The sequence below is a fragment of the Setaria viridis genome, chromosome 2 (assembly GCF_005286985.2).
Source record: "Setaria viridis chromosome 2, Setaria_viridis_v4.0, whole genome shotgun sequence".
In the NCBI taxonomy this organism is placed as follows: Eukaryota; Viridiplantae; Streptophyta; class Magnoliopsida; order Poales; family Poaceae; genus Setaria; species Setaria viridis.
In genome coordinates this window covers 26,458,397-26,477,791 of record NC_048264.2, presented here as the reverse complement: position 1 = coordinate 26,477,791, position 19,395 = coordinate 26,458,397, and the positions used below count along the sequence as shown (strand labels likewise).

The 19,395-nt window shown below is 44.8% G+C and overlaps 1 protein-coding gene and 1 non-coding gene across 2 annotated transcripts; both read left to right on the top strand.

Moving 5' to 3' along the window:
* The first annotated feature begins 58 nt into the window (after positions 1-58).
* TRNAK-CUU (transfer RNA lysine (anticodon CUU)) lies at positions 59-131 on the top strand. Its single transcript has one exon. It is a non-coding gene; the product is annotated as a tRNA-Lys (tRNA).
* A 3,877-nt stretch (positions 132-4,008) lies between these two features.
* Positions 4,009-9,983, top strand: LOC117842884 (protein unc-13 homolog). The gene is made up of 5 exons (XM_034723408.2): positions 4,009-4,662; positions 5,827-6,690; positions 7,021-7,464; positions 8,383-8,572; positions 8,660-9,983. Exons 1-5 carry the CDS (start codon positions 4,141-4,143, stop codon positions 9,583-9,585), a joined length of 2,946 nt encoding a protein of 981 aa, XP_034579299.1. The 5' UTR covers positions 4,009-4,140; the 3' UTR covers positions 9,586-9,983.
* Positions 9,984-19,395: the final 9,412 nt, after the last annotated feature.

Sequence of the window (19,395 nt, the reverse complement as noted above, 5' to 3'; positions counted from 1 at the left end):
TCTAGCTCTACTAGGTGGATTTGGATATATAAAGGAAACACCAGATACCACCAACAAAGCCCGTCTAGCTCAGTCGGTAGAGCGCAAGGCTCTTAACCTTGTGGTCGTGGGTTCGAGCCCCACGGTGGGCGTTTTTTAGATGTTTCTTTTTGTATGCACTTTATTTTTTTTTTTTTGTTATTTTGTTACGCCTCTTTGTCATAGTGTATACTGTATACTGAAGTAGTGATACTATACCACAGTAGTACAGTAGCATTTCCATCCTGCGCAGCTCTCAGGTCGTGCCTTTTTGCAATTCTCTCCTGACAGGGGTTCCGTTGCTGTCGTGGTCTTGTGTTTGATCGCGGGGAGGCAAACAGGCCCAGATTCCTAATTCCACGGCTCTCGTTTTTACTCTCTTCTGTTCCTGTCCAATGATGGCACTATGGCAGACAAGTAAGCATGACTAACAGGAACATTTTGTAATTAAACCAACGTATCAAGCAACTAATCAAGCAGTGTGGCATTGAGCCGTGGAAGCCAAAGAGGCTGCTGGAGCTATGCCCGCGCACGTCCGTTAGTTGTTGGATCAATTGGCCACAATTTGAGGCCCCAGCGCACGCACGCGGTCGCTCATCTTGCTTGTTCCTGCCAAGATTACGGCGAAGAGTATCCCAAAATGAGTGAGTGCCTTAACGCGTGGTGCGTGTGACAGGTCGCATTCGTCGCCTTCTGTTTACAGGCACCCCATTGCTGACGTTGGGCCTGTTCGCTTCAGCTTATTCAGCCGGCTTATCAGCCACCAAATAGTGTTTTTCTCTCACAATAAATCAGCCGTTTCAGCTTTTCAGCTGGCTTATAAGCTGAAGCGAACGGACCCGTTGATCTGATATCCAGATGGGGTTGGACAGCCACGCAGCCGCTGTACGTGCTCTCATCCTCTCCAAAAGAAAATACACGACCCGCCGCCGCCGCCGGTCGCCTCTTGCCGCGCTGAGTCTGCTGGCACGAGACCGGGTGAGGTCAGCGCCAAGCAACCGGATCGGAAGAAGCTGCCAGCCCCTCCCTGCCGTTACCGACACGTGGGCCTGGACCCACCTCACTCGGTGCTGGATGGATGATGGATTGCCTGGACCGACTGGATTTTTCCTTCGCTTTCCCTTTGCTTAATAACCCAACACACACATGAGTAGTACATGCATATTATAATATGATACACCCTAAGTTGTTTTAATTTTTTCAGTTGCTATGCACTATATAGTGTATATCTAGATGCATAATAATATTTATATATCTAGAAAAATCAAAACGATCTACAATTTGAAACCAAATAGTATATGGCATCCACACCTATCTATCTAATTAGCAATCTGCTGCAAGCCCACTGTCTGCGTCTGGCACTCTGGCATCGACCCTACTCACCTATGAAAGCGACGGCGCCTCTCCCAATCACCAATTTGTCTCCTGCTAATTTGATCTCCGGGCGTCTACTGATTGTTTAGCGTTCTATTTTTTTCTTCTTCCTACTGGCAGTTTTTTTTTTTCAATATAATGCCAGAGGGAGGGAGGGACATTCCGGCCCAATCACACATGCAGAATATGATACTGCATCCCGGTCTGACCTACTTGAGAGTCGGGCATGTGATCGAGCTGGTGAAGTGCGCAGGCCTGCTTGCTTCCCAGCCACATGCTACCACGCCGCTGTGTGGCGCGCCACAGCTAGCAGCTGCAAATGTTGTTGACTGTGCTGTGGCACGGAGCACTGTAACTGTGGCAACATGTGGCTGGCAACCAAGCAGCCTCTAAACATCCTCCTGCTTTGCCTTCACCGGCCTCGCTCCTCCGCGAGCATCTATCCAGTCAACCGCTCCGATCTCTGCGCACAAGTCCATGCATGAATGTTTGGAACTCAGCTGCCGAGCTTGTATACACACTTGAAAGGGCACGTAATTAACAACAATTGTTTCAGATGAACTTCTCGAAATGGTCCAAGTAGTTCCGAAATATTACAATTCTTTTCGCAAGAAAAATATGTTATAATCCTTTTGAAGTACATACATTGTGTTAGGACAGAAGCAGGGACAAACTGGTGAATAACATTAGCAGAGATAGAGAGACAAGAGAAACGGGTGAATAACAATTGCTTACTATACCATCATGATTGGGGACTACTATCATGTAGCAGCTGCAGCTCCTAGTTGTTCGTTGGGGACAAGAGCTGGCAGTCTGTTCGCTTCAGCTTATCAGCCAGCTTATCAATCACTAAACAGTATTTTTCTCTCACAACAAATCAGTCGTTTCAGTTCTTCAGCCGGCTTATAACTCTAACCGAACATGCCCTAGATTTGCCCATCAATCAATCTGCCATTTTTTTTTCTCTTTTGCAGGAGCTTGCAAACTAGATTAGCTCACTTTCCCAGGTCCATTCTCGCAAATTTTGAGAAGCACAATTAGCTGCCGGGTAGGCATCAATCATGCGTGGTGGTGGACTCGGCGCACGAGACAGCTGGCAACGGAACGCCGCGTTTCGCAAGGACCTGATCTAGCTAGCTAAACAATTATCACTCACCACCGGGTCGCACAGCTGGTACGTAGTAGACGTACTAGTACTACCACTACTACCCGGTCTTTGCTTAGCCTTAACACACACGGTAATGGACTCATGGTGGTGGCGGTAGAGGCGTTTTTGGCTGTGGTTACTGTCATGGCGTACACCGGAACATGGCCTGTTTGTTGGTACCTCAGGGAGCGTTGGCTTTACCAACCTGCTTTGCAAAGGTAACCCACCACCAAAGCTGTGAAAGATAACGGGTATCTTTGGTTTATTTGCATTTTATTTCTTGTTTCACAAGTTTTTGTTGGAGGTTTTAGCATTCAATGTATATGTGAGATCTCAGTTAAGCACTAGAAAATGGGTCTGGATTTGCAGTATATTTGCGTATGGGTGCTAAATTTAACATTTACCTACTAACCAAATAGTGTTCTTTGGATGTTTTTTCCACTTCAATTACACATAACACATTATATTTATTTCTTAGGAAAATAGAAATTTTTTTAAATATAGCACCATGAATAGTGTGAAATCTCTTATTGGTGATGATAGGATTTGCACCAGAAATTATAGAGACTTGCATTTTAAGTTACCAACAAACTTGCTCTTTTTATGAAAACTTAACATCACAATTAATGTGGATGAATAAGAAGTATTTTTAACATAAAAAGATGTTCAATCATCATTAATATTTCAAGGTGTTGAAATAGAGTTTTCATAAAAACATGCTTAAGCTTAAAGCAAGAATGCAACTACCTATTTCGTTATGTTCGTATGGGTGATTTTAGCTACATCCCTTAAATATTTAGAAAATAATATGATTTATATGAAGTTACCCTTTTTCATTTATGTTGTGCATTATCTATAATAATTAATTTGTTAAGTCAAAAATCATAAAGATAGTACTGCACGTATAACCTTGCAAACCACCTCTAAGCTTCTATACCAAGCTGCTCTAGTTTTGATATTACATATGATATTTTATTGGTTTAGAATATGATATAACTTATTTTTAGTTTTCGTACATGCCAAGGCATTTTTATAACAATATGTGAACTCTTTTAGTGGTAGGCGATGTCTATAACGAGATATTAGTGGTGAGTTTGTTAATCTCTAGGATCTGCTGGCTTAATTTTTCAGAGGTGCTCGTAATGGTAGAGTTGCGTGGGTGTATATTTATAGAGTTAAGTGTACGTGTGTGTATATGAGCGTCATCGTCTGTATTGTGTTTCGGTTCGTGAACTCTAAACGCACAGTATGTTTTAACTAGTTTGTGTGATCATACGTGATATGCATTTATTTTTGACTTTTCCTAAGATGAAAACGCGGTAAAGAAAAGCTAACCCAGCTGCGAGTATCCCTAGCAATTCAGCGTGCGAATTGCCATCTCCCTCGCTGGTGATGGTGGAGGAGTTTCCTTCTTTCTCTCTCCTCGTCATCCCTCGCGACGAAAAAGCGGCACACAAGCCCCCCATCTCTCTCCTCCCCTCCCCTTTCTCTCTCCTCTCCCCACTAGAGAGAGAGCGGGACCTAGCACGCGAGGGAGAGGCCGACAGGGGGGGGAGAGAAAGGCAAGCCGCGAGGCCACCGCCGCCGCCGCCGCCGCCGCGATGGCTCGCCTGTTCCGCGAGTCCCGCCGGGACTCGTCCCACTCCTCCTCCTCCAACGGCTTCCTCCCGCCCGCCGCGGCGGCGGCCTCCTCCTCCTCGGCGCTCCCCTCGCCGTTCCCGGACCTCGGGGTTCCGCTCTCGGCTGCCGACTTCCGGGAGGCCGCCTACGAGGTCCTGGTCGCGGCGTCCCGCACCACGGGCGGGAAGCCGCTCACGTACATCCCGCAGTCCGCGTCGGGTGCGGCGGCCCCGGCGTCCCCGGCCTCCTCCGCGTCCTCGGCCTCCTCCGCCTCGCTCCAGCGCTCCCTCACCTCCGCCGCCGCCAGCAAGATGAAGAAGGCGCTCGGCCTCCGCTCCTCCGCCTCCTCCAAGGGCGTCGGCAGCCCCGGGAGCGGCGGCAAGGCGGCCGCCCCCCCGCGGAGGCCCGCCACGGTCGGGGAGCTCATGCGGGTGCAGATGCGCGTCTCCGAGCCCGCCGACGCCAGGATCCGCAGGGGGCTCCTCCGCATCGCCGCCAGCCAGGTAGGATCTCGCGAGATTTCCGGTGGAAATGTAGCTCGGAATTCTGCTTGTTTGGTCGATCCTGGTTTGGGTGCCCGGTCGAATGAGTGGTGCGGGTGTTGGTGGATTGTGGTAGCAGATCTGGAGTAGGTCAAGCTTGCCATGGTGTTCTCGGATTTTGTTGGAGGGTCGGACGAAAATTCAAATTTAGCTAAAAATACACCCATTTTCTTTTCTTTTTCGTTTTTGGTTTTGGTATTTCTATAGTTGAGCATTGGAGTGCCATTGCCAAATATGCGCCATTTCGTTGGGAGGGGATTGAAATGATTTCCCCCCTTTTTTAAGCGTAGATCTTGTATTTTGGGTGTCGGCTGCAGTGGGTATTGCCTTTTAACATTTTTGTAGTTCATTGAATATAAAATTCCATCCCTCCACTTTATAATTAGGAAGAACCTGTGTTGGTACCATGCTTCTTATCTTGGCATGCGGTTTTCGTCATAAAGTGGTAATGTGAAATAGGAAGGTACACAATTCATTAAATTTGATTCGGGAGGGTGTCTTATTTTTCTGTTCACATTTGATTTCTTTTGGAGGGGTACATTTGCAATTTATGTGCCACCATATGGACTATGGTCAACAACCAAACTGTGTCGTACATTTTCCAATTTTTTTTTTGATGTTGCTTCTTGATATGGACCACATCCGCTTGCTGGATTGACAGCTTGTGAGACTATCTGCAGTGAAAAATTTCAGTCTAATCAATCTGACCGTGGCTGATACTCCACCCCACATCTTGGATTGAGTCAGTGATGTTGCTTAGGGCATAATGATTAAAAGGATGATCACCAAAATTTGGATGGGATGATATAGTGCTCACCAGTTTAGTGTCACTTGCAAAATGGTTTAGTGGATGGTTTCCAAAAATCTCTTGAAGCATTGTTTTCTTGTTTCGTAGCTCATATGTGATCACGAATGTTGGACAGTTTGCAGAAGATGCATTGATCCACGCTAACTTAATCAAATTAAAAAAAAATTGTATATACCATGGAGTGTTTCTGTTGAATACTGGACACATTATCGGTTTGATGGGCATTTATGGAGTTTTGCATATTTTAACGTTGGCAAATTTCGCTGTAGAACATTGTGACTGTTTGCTAATGCACTTTTACATTTTTCATGAAACAGCTTGGCAGGCGTGCGGAATCGATGGTCTTGCCCTTGGAATTCCTGCAACAATTCAAGGCATCAGATTTCCCTGATCCTCAAGAGTATGAGGCATGGCGGAGTAGGAATCTAAAGCTTCTTGAGGCTGGTTTGCTTCTGCACCCACTCGTTCCATTGAACAAATCAGACAGTTCTGCACAACGGTTGCGGCAAATTATACGTGGTGCATATGATAGGCCACTTGAAACTGGGAAGAACTCCGAGTCAATGCAGAGCCTACGCACTTCTGTCATGTCCCTTGCTGGAAGATCTCATGATGGAACTTCTGGTGGATGCCACTGGGCAGATGGTTTCCCCTTGAATCTCCATCTCTACCAAATGTTGGTAGAAGCTTGCTTTGATAATGATGAAGGCACTGTGGTTGATGAGATCGATGAGGTGATGGAGCTCTTGAAGAAAACCTGGGTTATTCTTGGAATTAATGAGATGCTCCACAATCTTTGCTTTACTTGGGCATTGTTCAACCATTTTGTTATGTCTGGTCAAGTAGATATCGAGCTGCTTTCTGCTGCAGAGAATCAGTTAGCAGAAGTTGCTAAGGATGCCAAGACCACAAAAGATCCAAATTACTGTAAAGTATTGAGTTCAACATTAAGCTCAATAATGGGTTGGACTGAGAAAAGACTTCTAGCATATCATGAAACCTTCAATACAAGTAATATTGAGTCTATGCAAGGCATTGTCTCAATTGGAGTGTCAGCTGCAAGGGTTCTTGTTGAAGATATATCCCATGAATATCGTCGTAGAAGGAAAGAAGAGACTGATGTAGCTCGCAGCAGGGTAGAGACCTACATAAGGTCTTCACTCCGCACAGCTTTTGCCCTAGTAAGTGCTGTTAGTAGTAAATATCGACACCAATATTTGATTCAACATATATGAGCAGTCCTGTTTCTGGACGTCAAAATACCTATATCATTTTGTTGTGTTTTGTCTGATCAATTTGTTGCTTACAACCCATGCCATGTTTGGTAACAGAACAGCTAGAAAGCTATAAGACTCCTGGAAACAATAGAAAACACTTTCCTCAGTCTTGATTAATATTTGTAATCAACTGCTCTATTTTATGGATGGTTTGAGATGCTAAGTCTTATAGAATTGATATTTTTGTAGAGTGCACCAGCTCCTCTTTTATTGACATTACTTTGACCTATGTAGAGAATGGAAGAAGCAGATTCAAAACGGTCATCAAGAAACCCTACTCCAGTCCTTTCTATCCTTGCAAAGGACATCGGTGATCTAGCTATAAAGGAGAAAAATTTGTACAGTCCAATACTGAAGACATGGCATCCCCTTGCTTCGGGTGTTGCTGTTGCAACCCTTCATTCTTGTTACGGAAATGAGCTGAAGCAGTTCGTAGCTGGGCTTACAGAGCTGACCCCAGATACAGTTCAAGTGCTTAAATCAGCAGACAAATTAGAGAAGGACCTTGTTAATATTGCTGTAGAAGATTCTGTGGATAGTGATGATGGAGGCAAGTCACTAATCAGAGAAATGCCGCCATATGAAGCCGAAAATGCAATTGCTAATCTGGTGAAAGTGTGGATAAAAGAAAGGGTAGACAGGCTCAAGGGATGGGTTGACCGGAATTTGAAGCAAGAGGTGCTCTTTTTTTTTTCCTTTTTCATCATCAGACCTTAATTTCTCTATATAAATAGATACAATCGTAGATGCTTTGTGCTGTTGTAGTTTATTTTTTAATACTATTTTGTGCATATATCTGATGTAGCTTAAACATGCTGCAGTAGCAATTTGTTACTTTCACTGTTCCAAAATGTATGTTGTTGTAGTTTTGTTTTAAGTCAAACTTCTCTAACCTGACCAAGTTTGTAGAAAAATATATTCACATCTACAATACCAAATAAATGCACTATCAAGACATTTCAAGGGGGATTTAGTGAAACTAATTTGATATCGTAAATGTTGGTGTACATATCTATCAAGACGACTTATGTTTTTGAATGGAGGGAGTATATACTTGTTAGTGGACCATTTTTTTTCATCTCTTGTATCCATAATTATTGATGTTATTTTCTAAGCACACATCTTTGATGCATATGCATGTGCCCATTTGTTCATGCTGCTTTTCTTCCATATCCATCATCCATTTGCCACCCATCAATAGTTAGAAACCTCTGAAGTGATCCCAGTGTATGATTTAGCCTCCCATCGTGCCACCAACTTTTGTCAGTTATGTTCCAGTACTCTTGCTGATTTTTTTTCAGGCCTTGCACACCTGATGTGCAACAACATCAACACCAAAGCTTTTCAGTCCCGAGCAAGTTGGGGTAGGCTAGAGTTGAAACTCAATAGGAACCACTTATAAAGCAAAACTAGTCACTAAACCTGAATAATACATTGACTTTGAGTGACTAGTCATTCTGAACAGTCCCCTAGGAAAATTTTGATACTTGATTGGCAGTATGTTTATGAAGTTCTGTTAGGCCTAGCTTGAAACTTTCTTATATAGGCTTTATGTGATTTTCTCTACCACTAAACCTGGCAATATCTTTTATGCAGACCTGGAATCCAGGTGCCAACAGGGAGAATTTTGCTCCCTCTTCTGTGGAGATGCTTCGGGTTATTGGTGAAACGCTGGATGCATTTTTCGAATTACCTATACCAATGCATCCAGCTCTTCTTCCTGATCTGACAGCTGGACTGGATAGAAGCCTACAGCTTTATGTATCTAAAGCGAAATCTGGCTGTGGTAAGTACTAGATAAAAATAGGTTAAATAACTTGTGGAATGATATTCCTTTGATGAGTCCGATTTCTGCATTTGTATCACTCAACAGGAACACGGAATACCTTTATGCCCCAATTACCTCCATTAACACGCTGCGAGGTGGGCTCCAAGTTATTATTCAAGAAAAAGGAGAAGCCACAAAATCTGCAGGTTCGCGTATCGCAAAATGGAGCAACAAATGGAAATGATCCCTTGGGGCTTCCTCAACTCTGTGTGCGCTTGAATACACTTCAGTACATCCGTGGTGAGCTCGAGAACCTAGAGAAGAAGATAAAAACATGTTTGCGAAATGTTGAGTCAGCTCAGGCAGACATCACAGATGGAGTGGACATCAAGTTTGAGCTTTGTCAGGTGGCCTGTCAAGAAGGCATCCAGCAGATCTGTGAGACAACTGCGTATAAGGTCACATTCTATGACTTGGGCCATGTTCTCTGGGACACCCTTTATGTTGGTGATACCGCATCAAACAGGGTGGAGGTACTGTTGAGAGAGCTTGACCCTGTCCTTGAGACAATATCTGGTACGGTGCACAACAAAGTGCGGAACCGTGCTATAACTGCGCTGATGAAAGCAACTTTTGATGGTTTCTTGCTGGTGCTTCTTGCTGGTGGTCCTTTGCGTGCTTTCACCCGCCAAGACTCTCAGTTAATAGAAGATGACTTCAGGGCCCTCAGAGATCTGTATTTGGCGGACGGGGATGGTCTGCCAGAAGAATTAGTTGACAAGGCCTCCTCCCAGGTCAAGAATGTCCTGCCCCTGTTCAGAGCAGACTCTGAAAGCCTCATTGAGCGATTCAAACGTATGATGGTTGAATCAAATCGGTCAGCGTCCAAGAACAGGTTACCATTGCCTCCAACGACAGGGCATTGGAGCCCGAATGAGCCTAACACAGTCCTGCGAGTTCTGTGCTACCGGAGCGATGAGACGGCTACAAAGTTCCTCAAGAAAACTTACAACCTACCGAAGAAGATTTGATTCGGGTCAGGGGATAGATCACACACCTTATGTACATTTTCCGCCAGTCACCATCAAGATATTTACTCAGAGTTATCTATGCCTCTGTCACAACCGCCATCTGAGGACCTGAGGATATACCCCCTTGTAGAGCTTGCACTGAAAGAGCGCATGGTTGAATGATCACGAGGAAGTTTGATTCTGTGGTGCTGAGAGGGACGTTACTGGATTTTTTTGGGTGGTTCATGCCGTGGTTAGGTTGGGGTTGGAGGGTGGATTACTTACAGCTCGATTTGTTCATTATATTATATATGTTTGCCTAATCCAGTTCTTTTGCTGACCTTTTGCTCGTGTATTTTGATTCATTCTAGCATGTAACAGATATACCCAGCGTGTGAATAAGTTGTGTACTCGCGTGATACCGTCTGGTGCTTTTGACGTGATATTCGTATATTTTTACTGCCTTCTGCACTCCACTCTTTACAGCTTTCTCAATCATCATGTTCACTGTCGGTTCAAACGAGCGCTTTCCCAGGATGATGGGTTGTAATAGCTTGCAGGGAAAGAATTATTACCATTCACATGCTGATTTCATTTTCCCGTTACTCGATGGGTCATGTTTGGATTTGAAACTTTGCTAGGAAGTAGATGCATGTCAAGACCCAAGAGAGAGATGCTCTTGGGTGTGCTGGGCATTGGGGCGGACCCACGTTGAAGCTAGTGAGGGCACAGGCCCTCACTCAAATCCTAACGCCAATGGAAGATCACAATTTTTCACCATGTATGTTTGTTTATTTTTTGTGATCCAATAGAGTGTGCCCTCACTCAGAAATAAGTCTAGCATTAACAAAGGACAACCTCGCTAAGAGGAATTGGAAGGCCATTATAAAATGTTGTTTTTTACTCTGAAGAGACTATCCAACATCTGTTTTTTTATTGTCATATGACAAGACTTTTGTGGAGTATCATTTCAATTTCTTTTGGTTTTCAGCCTCCTACAAGTGCATCAAATATGTTTGGGTCTCGGTATAGCTTGGTATAGAGGATTTCCTCAAATGCTTAGAAAACAAGTTTTAATTGGTGCAGCTGCAGTTTGTTGGGCAATATGGCTGAGTAGAAATGATATAGTTTTCAAGAGAACTCCACCTAATAACTCTTTGCAGGTACTCTTCAGAGCGACTTACTGGATCAGAGAATGGTCAAAACTCAAAAATGTCTAAACAGGATAAGGGCAACGCACTAAGGGCGGGCTGTCATCAGTTGGAGGTCGTAGCTTTGAGAGTCTTCAACAAGTTTTGGTGGAGCCGCAGGAACAGAATTGAGGCTTAGTCTAGTTCTTTGTAGTCTGCGGTTTCTTTTCTTGTTTTGACCTTCCTGGGAAAGTGCTTGGCTGGTAAAACTTTGCTGTTTCGCCTTGTGGCGTTTCTGTAGTCTAAAAACTGAAGCAAATTTTGTAATCAGTGGTTGCAAGCACTCACTTGTGAGTGTGGAGACCGGTTTCCTTTATCTAAAAAATGTACTTCCTAGCAATGTAAGGTGCCTGGAAGAGACTGCTTAAAGGGTCATATCATTAAGCATAGATATAGGAGTTAATCCCTCTAACAAGTTGTTGGGATACGAGGTAGGCTACGCTAGCGCAAATCAAAATTTTCTACCGCGTATAACCAGGAAGAACTGCCGTATAAGGATCACGGGATTACCACTCGACGCACTACTGGTGCGGAAGATGTAGATATGCGTCGGTGCAGAGAAGACGATCACGTAGTCGTACGTAGTCGATCAACGTAGTCGTACGTAGTCGATCACGTCCAGCAGCTCCTCAGCAGCTCGTCCACGTGCACAGCAAGATCGCCTCCGGTGCCGCGGCTCGTCGTCGGCTCGTCGTGGCTCGTCGGCGGCTCGTCGATGGCTCGTCCAAGTGCTGCAGGCGCAACACCTCCAAGGTATCCACACGTGCAGGGAGGAAGCGTCACAAGCCGGATTGCTAGATCCGCGAGTTGCAACAGGCGAGGGCGTGGGAGGCGCGGCAGAAGTGTTTCGCCAAAAGGTGTAAACCCTAGGGCGCCCCCACCCCTCTATTTATAGGGGTTCCTGACGGGCCTCTGGATCCGAGGCCCATTAGTACTCCTAAACCTAATCCAACTCGGATCAGATCCGAATTGGGCTTCCAGCCCCTTAAGTGTGTGACCCTATGGGTTCGGATACGTATAGACATGGCCCGAGTACTCCTACTCGGCCCAATAGTCGGTAGCGGCCTCTAGCAAGACGTGCCAACTCCTATACGCACACGAAGATCATATCAGACGAACCATCACAACATGATATACATGCTATTCCCTTTGCCTCACGATATTTGGTCTAGCTTCAAGCCGACCGCTCTTTCTCGATCCTGTGATTCGGAATCCCTTTGTAGGTTAACTCTTAACCGTACGTAGCATGGCCATGCATTTTCGGATCCGATCACTCGAGGGGCCCAGAGATATCACTCTCAATCAGAGAGGGGCAAATCCCATCTTGATTGACCATGTCTCATAGCATGCTTCTTGACAAACCCGAAAGCTACCTTTATAACTACCCTGTTATGGCGTAGCGTTTGATAGCCCCTAAGTAGGTCGATCCACATCTAGAATACATGCGACAATCTCAGGTCTAAGGACAAAGCGTATATGTTGTTTAAAGAGAGAACTACTTCTCGTGTTGGGTCAGTCCTAACACATGTCTCCACATGTGTCCACATCATTAGTTCAACATCTCCATGTCCATGACTTGTGAAACATAGTCATCAACTAATACATGTGCTAGTCTAATATTCATGTGTGTCCTCACATGAACTCCGACTAGGGACAACTTTAGAATAACCATACAAGTAAAGAGTTTCACATACAATTCACATAATTGCAAATCAATTCAAGTAGCCTTTAATGGATATTCAATGAACACAATATACAAATCATGGATACAAATGGAATATCATCATCTCTATGATTGCCTCTAGGGCATACCTCCAACAGTCTCCCACTTGCACTAGAGTCAATCTAGAAGGTACCTAATACCCATAGCTCTTACATGCGCATCATGCTTAGCCTGCGGGAGTGGTTTTGTCAACGGATCAGAAATGTTCAGATCCGTGTGTATTTTGCATATCTTGATCTCACCTCGGTTAACGAAGTCTCAAATGAGATGAAATCGCCGCATTACGTGTTTGTTCTTCTGGTGGTTCCTTGGCTCCTTTGCTTGCGCAATTGCCCCATTATTATCACAGTAGAGATTCAATGGGCTGGACGCATTCGGGAACACACCAAGCTCAATGAGGAAATTCCTTATCCAAACACCTTCCTTCGCGGCTTCCGAAGCCGCGATGTACTCGGCTTCTGTCGTAGAATCGGCCACCGTCTCCTGCTTGGAACTCTTCCAACTAACAGCACCACCATTTAGCGTGAACACAAATCCTGATTGTGACTTTGAATCATCTCTGTCGGTTTGGAAACTAGCATCGGTGTAACCTGTTACAACGAGCTCCTCCTGACCTCCATAGACGAGGAACATATCTTTAGTCCTTCTCAAGTACTTAAGAATGTTTTTCACCGCTGTCCAGTGACTCTCACCTGGATCAGATTGGTGTCTGCTTGTCATACTTAGCGCATATGAAACATCTGGGCGAGTACTTATCATTGCATACATGATAGATCCAATAGCCGAGGCATATGGCACTCTACTCATGCGATCCCGCTCATCAGCAGTCGAAGGACACTGAGTCTTGCTGAGATGTATGCCATGTGACATAGGCAAGAACCCTTTCTTTGCCTCTTCCATGCTGAACCGCTTCAACACTTTGTCAATGTAAGTATCTTGGCTTAAACCTATAAGCCTTCTCGATCTATCTCTATAGATCTTAATACCCAGAATATATGCCGCTTCCCCTAAGTCCTTCATCGAAAAACTATTTTTCAGTGAAGTCTTTACGGACTCAAGCATAGGAATGTTATTTCCAATCAGTAATATGTCATCCACATATAAGATTAGAAATACTACAGAGCTCCCACTAACCTTCTTGTAAACACAAGACTCTTCTTCGTTCTTGGTGAAGTCAAACCCTTTGACCACTTCATCAAAACGAATGTTCCAACTCCTAGATGCTTGCTTCAATCCATAAATGGATCTCTGAAGCTTGCATACCTTTCCAGCATTTTTCGGATCGACAAAACCCTCGGGCTGTATCATATACACGTCCTCAGCTAGGTTTCCATTCAGGAAAGCCGTCTTGACATCCATCTGCCATATCTCATAATCAAAATATGCAGCTATAGCTAGAATAATCCGAATGGACTTAAGCATCACCACGGGCGAGAAGGTCTCGTCGTAGTCAACTCCTTGAACTTGTCGAAAACCTTTTGCGACAAGTCGTGCTTTATAGATGTGAACATTTCCATCCATGTCCTTTTTCTTCTTATAGATCCACTTGCACTCTATGGCTTTAACACCATCAGGCGGGTCAACCAAGTTCCAAACTTGATTGTCTCCCATGGACTCTATTTCGGATTGCATGGCACTCTGCCATTTTTCGGAGTCTGGGTCCATCATTGCTTCTGCATATGTCGCAGGCTCATCATTGTCCAACAATAATATTTCTCGCATTTCGCGGAGCCTTGCCGACCTTCGTGGTTGTGGCGGTGCTTCTCTTGCCATGGGTATCTCAACTTGTTCTGCTACGTTAGCATCACTCATTGATTCTTGCCCGATTGGCTCATCTTGAACTTCTTCAAGATGCACTGTCTTTCCACTCTTTTCTCCTTTGAGAAACTCTTTCTCTAGGAAAACCCCGTTCCGAGCGACAAACACTTTGCCTTCTGATCGGTTGTAGAAATAATATCCCAAAGTTTCCTTTGGATATCCCACGAAAATGCACTTATCCGACTTGGGTGTGATCTTGTCCGACTGAAGTCGCTTGACAAACACTTCACATCCCCAAATCTTTAGAAAAGACAAACTAGGAACCTTTCCAGTCCATATCTCATATGGTGTCTTAACTACGGATTTAGATGGTACCCTATTTAGTGTGAAAGCTGCTGTTTCTAGAGCGTATCCCCAAAATGACAACGGTAGGTCCGACTGGCTCATCATTGATCGAACCATGTCTAACAAAGTTCGATTACGTCGCTCGGACACACCGTTTCTCTGAGGTGTTCCAGGCGGCGTAAGTTGTGGAACAATTCCGCAACTCTTTAGATGATTTCTAAACTCGTGGCTCAAATACTCGCCTCCACGATCAGATCGTAAGGCCTTAATTTTCTTGCCACGCTGATTTTCAACTTCATTCTGAAATTCCTTGAACTTTTCAAAGGTTTCAGACTTGTGCCTCATCAAGTAGACATAGCCATATCTACTAAAATCATCAGTGAAAGTTATGAAGTATTGGAATCCTCCTCTAGCCGTCGTGCTCATTGGTCCGCATACATCACTATGTACGAGTTCCAACAAGTCTACTGCTCTCTCAGGAAAATCTGTGAAAGGCGTCTTGGTCATCTTGCCTAGCAAGCAAGCCTCACATGTCTCGTATGATTCAAAATCAAACGAAGTTAGAAGTCCATCAGAATGAAGCTTCTTAATGCGCTTTTCACTTATATGACCCAAACGATAATGCCACAAGTAGGTAGGACTCAAATCATTAGGCCGAAGCCTTTTAGCACTTACATTACAGACAGGTGAACCATCAAGATTTAAAACAAATAATCCATTCACAATGGGTGCAAAAGCCATAAACATATTATTCTTAGAGATCACACAACCATTGTTTTCACTCGCAAATGAATAACCATCCTTCATCAAACATGAAGGAGATAAAATGTTTCGACTTAAACTAGGAACAAAATAACAATTATTCAACTCCATAATAAATCCTGACGGGAGGTGGAGTTGCATCGTCCCGACGGTCAAAGCAGCAACTCTTGCATTATTGCCCACGCGGAAATCAACTTCTCCTCTTTCCACGCTTCTACTTCTTATCATTCCCTGCATCGAATTGCAAATATGAGCAACCGATCCGGTATCAAATACCCAAGAATTAATAACTGTATCAGCGAGAAATATGTTGTCTATAACATAAACAACAAGCGTACCTGAGGTAGAAGTACTCTTACTTCCGCCGTTCTTCAAGGAAGCTAGGTACTGCTTGCAGTTTCTCTTCCAGTGACCAAGTTCATGACAGTAAAAGCACTCTTTATCTGGAGCAGGTCCAGCTTTAGCCTTGGGCGGTGGGTTTGGCTTGGACGTTCCAGCCTTGCCCTTCTTCTTCCAAGAATTGCCCTTCTTCTTAAAGCTGGGCTTGTTCTGTATCGCCATCACATGGCTGGTACTAGCGCTTTTCTTAATGTCAGCCTCTGCTGTCTTGAGCATACCACACAGCTCATTCAGACCCTTCTCCGTCCCATGCATATGGTAGTTCGAGATGAAGTTCCCATAGCTAGCCGGAAGAGATGAAAGAATGAAATCAGTGGCCAACTCTTGGCCCAGTGGGAAGCCTAGCTTCTCCAACCGTTGAGTGTAACCAACCATCTTGATTACGTGTGGTCCTACGGCTGCGCCTTCTGCTAGCTTGCTCTCAACAAAGGCCTTAGACACATTGAACCTTTCAGTCCTGGCCTGTGTTTGGAACATGTCTCTAAGCGCCACGATCATATCGTGCGCCTCATGGTTTGTTTCGAACTGCATCTGCAGCTCGGGTTCCATGCAAGCAAGCATAAGGCAGCTTACTTCGAGGTTAGCATCACATGCTTTCTTGTAAGCATTCTTAGCAGCAGCGGGTGCATCCTCAGCAGGTTCTTCTGGTAGTGGGTTGTCTAGAACATCTTCCTTTTTCTCAGCCCTAAGAACAATTCTCAGGTTGCGGATCCAATCCGAGTAGTTTGTTCCATTCAACTTGTCCTTCTCAAGGACCGAACGCAAAGCAAACGATGTGGTGGTGTTGCTAGGTGCCATTTAATCTACAACAAAAGTAATGCAAAATACACTAAGACAAACGTATCCATGATAGAGCAAATTACATTAAACTATTTTAACAGAGTCTACTCCCACTAAAATCAATATCCCTCTATTGAAACTTAGTGATTCAGGATCCACAACTAACAAGTCTACTAGTGAGCTTTAGCATCACCGCTAGCAAACGAGGTAGATCGGTAAGCAACTTTTGCTAATCATATCACATATGACTCCTGTTGTTGGGTGACATCTCTATGTCTCGGCGCCCAACCTTTATGCCCCAAGGTCCTTAACCGTTAAGATGACCTCGTTAAGCTAACCAACCCTTATGCGTGTAAGTGTCCGACACAAACCCGTCTAGTCAAGGAAAACTAGTGGCACCCTAATTTCATAGACCCACCACTAATTGTACAAGACATGGGACGGTGCAAGTTTTAGTTGGGAGGGCATACTAACTTAAACTTTGCGAGGGATCGTTCTACTTCTAACATCACAGCATGCAGAAAGTAAAACATAAACAGAATAGCATTCACACAGTTGTGACACAGTATGGCCCGTTTTCATATGGTGATCTCCATCTCCATAGAACCTGTTCACCATGGTGATCTCCATCTCCATGTTCCATGTGCGCCATCCTCCTGGTGATGAGTCCTCCAAGAACTAGAGCATGCTATTACGCCTAATAGCTAGTAAAGAATCTAGTAATGAAGATTACATAGTTGCTTGGATCATCACAGATTGGTACGCAGACCATTAAATACAATAAAGTGACAACACATGTGGCTCCTGCCGTGTTGCCGTACGCACGACACGCAGGTCACGAATGAGTTACACACATGCATCACATACACAAGGGGCCATACTGATCACAAGATACATACATCCTGCAAAAGAGAGTTAGGCGTCCTAACGTTCCAAACTTGGGAGGCCCGAAACTCCATCTTCCAAGCCGAATTTGGCAAATCTAATTTCGCCGAAAACGGAAAAGCCGTTGAATTTCATGTGTAACTTTTTCTGTAGATCAATTTTCGTATAGAAATCGCCCCGATCCGAGATCGTACCGAAAAGTTACGGCTGATTTACCGAAGCATGCGCATACGGCAAAATCCCGACCCCGGCAGTAGATCGCATCTACTATTGCACATCTAATGCGCCTGGCGTATGACCCTGGATCTCGATTTGACCAATCATATTGATCTTCCCTCACTGCAACTGGATTTACGTGTATCACTTAACTCCGATGGCGGAAACCGACCGGTAGGAGTATGTCGTTACACTACCATTGTAGCAAGGGCACGAAATCAGGACATAGATCAAACAGAGAACTCGCATATCTCCATATGCACACATCCCGAATCAAAAACTAAGCAGCTACGGCTCTGATACCACTGTTGGGATACGAGGTAGGCTACGCTAGCGCAAATCAAAATTTTCTACCGCGTATAACCAGGAAGAACTGCCGTATAAGGATCACGGGATTACCACTCGACGCACTACTGGTGCGGAAGATGTAGATATGCGTCGGTGCAGAGAAGACGATCACGTAGTCGTACGTAGTCGATCAACGTAGTCGTACGTAGTCGATCACGTCCAGCAGCTCCTCAGCAGCTCGTCCACGTGCACAGCAAGATCGCCTCCGGTGCCGCGGCTCGTCGTCGGCTCGTCGTGGCTCGTCGGCGGCTCGTCGATGGCTCGTCCAAGTGCTGCAGGCGCAACACCTCCAAGGTATCCACACGTGCAGGGAGGAAGCGTCACAAGCCGGATTGCTAGATCCGCGAGTTGCAACAGGCGAGGGCGTGGGAGGCGCGGCAGAAGTGTTTCGCCAAAAGGTGTAAACCCTAGGGCGCCCCCACCCCTCTATTTATAGGGGTTCCTGACGGGCCTCTGGATCCGAGGCCCATTAGTACTCCTAAACCTAATCCAACTCGGATCAGATCCGAATTGGGCTTCCAGCCCCTTAAGTGTGTGACCCTATGGGTTCGGATACGTATAGACATGGCCCGAGTACTCCTACTCGGCCCAATAGTCGGTAGCGGCCTCTAGCAAGACGTGCCAACTCCTATACGCACACGAAGATCATATCAGACGAACCATCACAACATGATATACATGCTATTCCCTTTGCCTCACGATATTTGGTCTAGCTTCAAGCCGACCGCTCTTTCTCGATCCTGTGATTCGGAATCCCTTTGTAGGTTAACTCTTAACCGTACGTAGCATGGCCATGCATTTTCGGATCCGATCACTCGAGGGGCCCAGAGATATCACTCTCAATCAGAGAGGGGCAAATCCCATCTTGATTGACCATGTCTCATAGCATGCTTCTTGACAAACCCGAAAGCTACCTTTATAACTACCCTGTTATGGCGTAGCGTTTGATAGCCCCTAAGTAGGTCGATCCACATCTAGAATACATGCGACAATCTCAGGTCTAAGGACAAAGCGTATATGTTGTTTAAAGAGAGAACTACTTCTCGTGTTGGGTCAGTCCTAACACATGTCTCCACATGTGTCCACATCATTAGTTCAACATCTCCATGTCCATGACTTGTGAAACATAGTCATCAACTAATACATGTGCTAGTCTAATATTCATGTGTGTCCTCACATGAACTCCGACTAGGGACAACTTTAGAATAACCATACAAGTAAAGAGTTTCACATACAATTCACATAATTGCAAATCAATTCAAGTAGCCTTTAATGGATATTCAATGAACACAATATACAAATCATGGATACAAATGGAATATCATCATCTCTATGATTGCCTCTAGGGCATACCTCCAACACAAGTTAGTTCTTAAATCAACCATCTTATCAGCACATGTTAATCTTATATTCTTAGACCTGTTT